Source organism: Thalassophryne amazonica, chromosome 1 (genome assembly GCF_902500255.1).
Source record: "Thalassophryne amazonica chromosome 1, fThaAma1.1, whole genome shotgun sequence".
NCBI classification, from domain to species: Eukaryota; Metazoa; Chordata; class Actinopteri; order Batrachoidiformes; family Batrachoididae; genus Thalassophryne; species Thalassophryne amazonica.
In genome coordinates this window covers 162036297-162043033 of record NC_047103.1, presented here as the reverse complement: position 1 = coordinate 162043033, position 6737 = coordinate 162036297, and the positions used below count along the sequence as shown (strand labels likewise).

Here is a 6737-nt window from a genome sequence, read left to right as displayed (position 1 = left end):
TATTCATTTCTCAAACGTTTCCACGGTGCGTTACTGATTGTAACAGTGCTCGACCAGGCATGAGGCAGTGATGTTTATCTGTATTTACAGTGTGTAAAAAAACAAAAACATAACAGCACTTGAAACTGCAACTAACAGGAAAAAGTCACAAACTTGCGTGGCACAACAGTTCAGATCAGTTTTTGTATCCAAGTGCCTCCATTGTGTCCACAGTGTCTCCATTTTTCCCACTTCACCTTCCCAAAACACAGCAGCCCTACTATCCAACAGCATGGCGGGGCTGACTGATCCAATCAGGTTTCGACTTTCCCGTAGGTCCCCTCGGGTGGCCGGTACTGTTTGGGGAAGGCCTTGAGTTGCAGTGCGTTAAAAGCGTACTTTCGACATCCGACGTTCTTCAAGGTGTTTTCTCGCCTGCAGCCCTCGCTGAGGAAACACGAGACAGACAGAACGTCAGACACGGGATCAGACATCATCAGAATCAGAAGGGCCTCAAAAACAATCATAAACTTATCTGATACAACGTCAAGCAGCACCAGTGTTGTGCTGCATTCACATGTTGATGGTAAACCAGACGTTCTGTAGTTTTCAACGAGAAGATGACAGAAAATTCTAGAACCACTGCTTATAAACGCATCATCCATGCACGATGACACCATTTCCCATCAAACATTAAAATTTTGCAGCTAGCTGTTGACGCCTGTGGTAGCAACAACTAAAAACTGGATGTTGTCTTAACTTTAATGATTGGGAAAAACTTAAAGTTACATTTTAATGCCACTAAAATATTTTTTTAAAAAGCAATAGAGTAAAAGGTTGCTGTTTTAACATAACATCTGTGCATAATACTAAAACTTAAGTGTATTTTTCAGTTAAGTAAATCACTGCCTATGTTGCTTATTCAGAAAAAAAACCCTCAAATCATCTCCTGCTGTAGGTTCTGCTGCTGATGGTCATTCTGATAGTTTTTCTACAGTCAACATGTGAATGCAGCGTGTGCTCGACCTTACCCTTATGAAGCGTCTTGGGGTTACTGATGTTGTGATTTGGCGTTACATAAATAAATCAAATTAAATGCAGCATCAGAATTCATGGTAAAAAATTAAGATGTTTTGGACTTTTTTTTCCACAAAAGCTTTTTTGTGAAGGAAAGCAAACATGGCTGTAAATCTGACTGGATTTTACATCAATCGGCTCAACTATCACAAATTTATTTACTGTGTGCCAAAATTTCTGTTGTTGCAAAGTTATTTTGTAATTCTGACTTGCCAACAACTGAGGACTGCGTGAGCCGGGATGGTTTTAAATTTAATAGAGTATGACTAACCCGTCTGCTGTATCACATACATAAAAAAAAAAAAACACACAACAAAAACAACACTGCGGCAGACAGACCTAATGACGAAAACCAAATTAACCAATGTACAAGTTGTTAACCCTGTGATAAGCTCAATATCACGATTTATATCAATCATTGGCCACTGGTTAAAATGTTTTAAGTAACTAAATGCTGTGAAATGTCTAATATTTATCAGTAAAATGGTTGGTCAGATATTTTTATTTAAGAATAAGAAAGAACTTTATTAATCCTGAAAGAGAAATATGCTGTCACTTGATAACTGTAGCTTTCATTTTTGATGAATATATTTTCTTTAGGAAAGTTAATGACATGAAGAAGGTCAGACTGCATTTTTAAAATAAAAATTCTACAGTGCTTAACCCTCTGGGGTCCGAGGGCATTTTTTTTTTTAGACAATTCACTCGCCTGGCATAAATGTTTTATTATTGCTGTTAACAGCTCTCCCTGCATCCCACAATCAAGTTTTATGTCTCTTTTTTTCCAGGACAACCTGTACTTTCATAATAAATATGCTTTTGTTGTGTTTTATAAGTGTAATAAAGGTTTACAATCAGAAATAAGAAAGGAAAAAGTAAAGCGGGAAATAATTTTCCACACACATTTATTCAAAACACACAGCAAACTATAACAAACAACGGTTTTGACACTTTATAAAGGTAATTTCAAAAGAGAAAAAGAACTAAACTGCTGCTCAGTGGTCCAAAGTCCTCTTTTGAGATAAAAGTAAATTTTGCATTTCATTTGTCAAAGTCAAAGTGTACTTTATTGTCAAAAATCTATGTAACAGGGTTAACACAGAAGATTGAAATTTCATTTGACCAGTCTCCAATGTGTAGTTAAACTAACATATAGATAAGACATTGACAATAATCTCTCACACACACACACACACACACACATGGACAGACGGACGAATGAAACTGACCAACAGAGTCCTGATAATGAGCAAGAACGACAGCCTGCACAGTTACAACAAATCAGTAGATGTGAAAAACATCAGAATGTAACGTTTAATCACACAAATAAGTAAAACCAGCAGTGAGGCTGAAGCTCGCCGACACAAACAGCTGATCAGAAAACTTGAGCAAATATTTGGAGGCAAAAGTAAAAACATGGAAATCTGCACCAGATATTTTTGAAACAATAGATCACAATAGTCTGAGCTCTCCTTCAACAAATCTAATCAACAGATATCCTAACAGATATCCACCAAATACTATCATCATTACTATTATCATCAACATCATTACAGTGTGAATGTCTTTATAAGATAAGAAAGAAACACAAACAGTTCCTGGAGAACCAGATCCAATCCAGAATTTAAAAGAAAATTTGAGTTGTTCTTTGGGTCGACTTTGTTCCTGCACATAGTTTCATGAAATGTGCAATTAAAAAAAAAAAAAAAAAAAAAAAAATCTATATCTCAAAACCCAATCAGGTGTTATGATCCACTGACACAAAGACTACAGATCCGAGGCAACAGAACAGGGCCCGACAAGACTGGATGTGATCCCAGATTTGGGCTCTATGTTCTCAGAAGGGAACATGTTAAAATCCTTTAGTGCAAATAACGGTGAAGAAGACAAATATCTCCAAATGTCCCAATAACTGACAGACATATGTAGAAAGAAATCCTGTGTGAGTGAGCGAAGCCAATGGACAGGTTGAGACACTTTCTTTTGTAAAGAGAATAAAGAGTGTGAACATTTTTTTTAAAACGTAACTGCAAATTAAATGTCTAAACATAACAGTTACATGACTAAAACAACATAAATGGGCACATTACAGCAAAAGCACTGCGATGTGAAGATGTAATATTCTGACAGTTGTTGCACAAACACTTTAAAACATGTCATTTATAGATATACTTATACAGTATTCTGCTTTGTAATAAGACAATACAGAGCAGTTGTTAAGCATACAAGCATGTAAATACAGCGGCAGTACACACAAATATATTCTTTGATACAACTTGAATAAAAAGAAAAAAGTATCACCCTCTGTGGAGGATTATATCATTACATCTGTTCACGTTGGTGAAATAAAGATAAAATGTTTCAAAAGCCTTTAATTAGACGCATGACACAGGGGATTAATTATACCTGCAAGAAACTGTAAGATAAGCTTTTAATAAATTTTATAATCTGATAAAGTAATTCCCATTTCCTCACTTCCAGACAGTAAACAAATAGAAAGGTACAGAAGTTAATATTTTGCACTATCACAGAGGTAGTCTAAACAGAAACAGATACATCATACCATATTCAAATGTTGGATCACGTATAAAGATCCACAGGCTTTTAAAAATGTGTTGAAATTTATTAACAACCAATAAAAGGCTTAAAAACAACATACTGCAGAAAACCTGGAACACTTCACAGTAAACTGATCTCTAAAGAGCCGACTGTAATATTAGAGTGTTTAGAGGTCACTGGAGCACGGCGTCATCCCAAAGGAGACTATTCTGGGACGATCCTTTTCGTTACTGGGTCGATCTAAATGACAAAGCGGTCTCCGAACTCTTGGGAGCTCAATGATGGTTCATTTGCTTCACAGGTTTCTACGACATGGATTCCAATCAATAAATCAATGCGAGGGCCCGTGGTTTCTTGTAGGGTTTTTTGTATTTACGACTTTGACATTTCCTCTAAAGTACAAACAAAAGAAAACTACCAACACACTGATAAACACAAGCTGAGATATCAAACGCAATTAAAAGAAAAAAACAAAAAAAATATATTATTATGCTGTATATCATTAGTATATAATTATACATCATTACTGCGCTATGAAAAACAACTTGGAAACAAAAATCAACTCTGTTTTCAGACAAAAAAGAAAATATATTTTTAGAGTTGGGGGTGGGGTGGGGGTGACATGTTCTATTGCTTAATAATTTTCACTTGAAATTTTTGAAACTTAAAGCTATAGGGCCACCCAATTTCATTAAACTGGCAAAATTTGTTTCTACTGACATGAACGCATAATGGGGTTTATTTTAGAAACCTCTTGAAAAATTTACAGGTCATTTTAATAGAGAGAATATAATTATCTGGGGGGATGTCCATAAGGAATATTTCTTTTTAACACTGTCTGGAGGAGGGTGTGCATGTGCGCATGTATGAGCTTTTGAAAAGAGTGGAAGCCATCTTTGATCATGGTGATGTGTGCACACGTAGCATGCATGCTGATGTCCCTAAGAAATCTTGTAAATCAACAAAAACAGTGCTTATTTCTCAATTTCAATTCACAACAATTGCTACCTTTTATAAAATATATGAGAAACATGCTAGATTTATACAGAAACGCCGCGGTTTCGGAGTGTTTTACGCCATGTTAGATTAGCAGCCAGAGAGAGGCCGGCCAGTGAGGTCATGATGCCTCTCTACTCTGGTTTGCTGTCACCATGTTGTTCTCCAGAATGAATCACTCAAGTCTGAGGAAGCTCCCACATGATCTATGATGTCACTGTCATCGACTAGGTGGGTCTCAACCATTGCTGCCATAAGTAGTTCAAGGTCATCTGTTCTTGATATTTACCCATCAGGGAACTTTTCATTAATTTTTTCTAGGCAACATAAAATTTGATGATAATGGCAATGTCATAATATGAATCCCCCATTTAAAGGCTAATAGATAAAATTGTAGTGGTGCCCAAAGAAAATTCTTTTTATGCCTTAAATCTTAAAAAGCTTAGTGGCCCTATACCTTTAATAAATAAAGCTTCAAATCATTAATAGTTTCTTTTTTTTAAAGCAAGAGAAATTTTCTGTTGTGCATTTTTCATCTATTTCAAAGTGCATAAACCAACATAAAAGTGATGTGAATTCAGACGAGGACATTTCATTCACTGCGGCTTAAATTTCTTCACAGACAGATGGAGCGGACCTGGATTCCCCCGACAGAACCTGACTAAAGCATTTGGCACAAAGCATGATTACATTCCTTATTCAGTCATCCGAATGCTTCGCTACAAACATGGATTAATTGCATTAACACAACCGGAGAGTGTCTCACTGAGCAGAAGTCAACGCCACAAAATAAATAAAAAACTACTGCGAACCAAACAGGTACCAGCTCTGAAGAGTGCAGAAAGCTACAGTGATACTCTGCATAATCAAACAGATCCCCTGATTATCCAACAATCACACATTCAACAACCACAAACAGAATTAGAAAGAAAAAAAAAAAACAAATATCTGTCAAATATTCATCTTCACCACAACAACAAAAACCGAGTTGCAGAAGTGGTTGAATCATCTGGATTAACTCATGGTGTAGTGCAATAAGAACCATGAATTTCCAAACTGTAATTTTGAATGACTAACAAAACGTGCATGACTGGCTGATCAGCTACAATGTGGGAGTTCAAAAAAAAAAAGCTTGAAGCCACCAACAGGTACAGCTTCAAAAGTTTAAATGACCAAGTCTGTCTCCCAGACTACACCTAAAAACAATCTAGTTAGCACATTACCAAATTAAACAACATATAACTGAACTTTACCAACTCATACAACTTGGCTGATTCAGGATTATAAATAAAGTGGTGGATAACTACAACATTACTATCTCATTGTTAATTGTGAACAAAAAATGCTATTGGAAAATTTAATTATTGTTGTAAATTTCTATCCTCCAGGTAAGCGAACTCTAACTGTGACAGGAAAAGACAGTTTTATTTAATGCATTACTGAATGTATAATAATAATAAAGTTATTTATAAGGCATTTTAAATTAAGAAAAAAAACATACTCCATAACTCCATAAGAACATTAAACAGAGACCCCCATACCACCGAGTAAATAAATTAATTCTGTACCATCAAATGTATTAAAGAAGCTAAAAACTACAAAACTAATGACAGCCAATAGATAAGAAATAGGTTTTAATGTCAATGGAGTCTTTCAAATCCCAACATGTAGGCTATTCCACATGAGGAAAAAAGGCTCTAAAACCTGTCCTTTGGATCACAGAGGACCCAAAGAGAAGAGAACCCAAACATCGCTTCAACCGGAGGAAAACAGCTGCAAGACACCAGGATCTCAAAAACTATTGCTCAATAATAACAGTAACAACAACAACAACAATAATAATAATAAAAAAACTACCATGGGGAAGTGATCTCTTAATAGTCAGCTCTTCAACAAGCTGACAAGTTATCATGTGACTCAAAAATATATTAGTGTTGCAACTTGAGATTATTTCCATTATTGGTTAATGTGACTATTATCTTCTCGATTAATCAATTAATTGTTTGGTCATTAAGATGTTAGGAAATGGTGAAAAATGTCAGTCAGTGTTTCCCAAATCTCAAGATGACATCCGCAAATATTTTGTCCACAAAAAAAACCCTGAAAACATTCATGATTAAGAAGCT

General features: G+C 35.6%; 1 protein-coding gene across 1 annotated transcript in view; it reads right to left on the bottom strand.

Annotated features, from left to right (window-relative positions):
* Positions 1-253: 253 nt before the first annotated feature.
* Positions 254-6737, bottom strand: part of LOC117517162 (inositol polyphosphate-4-phosphatase type I A-like) — a 114093-nt gene continuing 107609 nt past the window's right edge. Inside the window, exon 27 of the mRNA XM_034178096.1 lies at positions 254-426. Within this exon, the coding sequence (XP_034033987.1) occupies positions 294-426 (133 nt within the window). The 3' untranslated portion in view covers positions 254-293. The remainder of the gene's footprint in view (positions 427-6737) is intronic.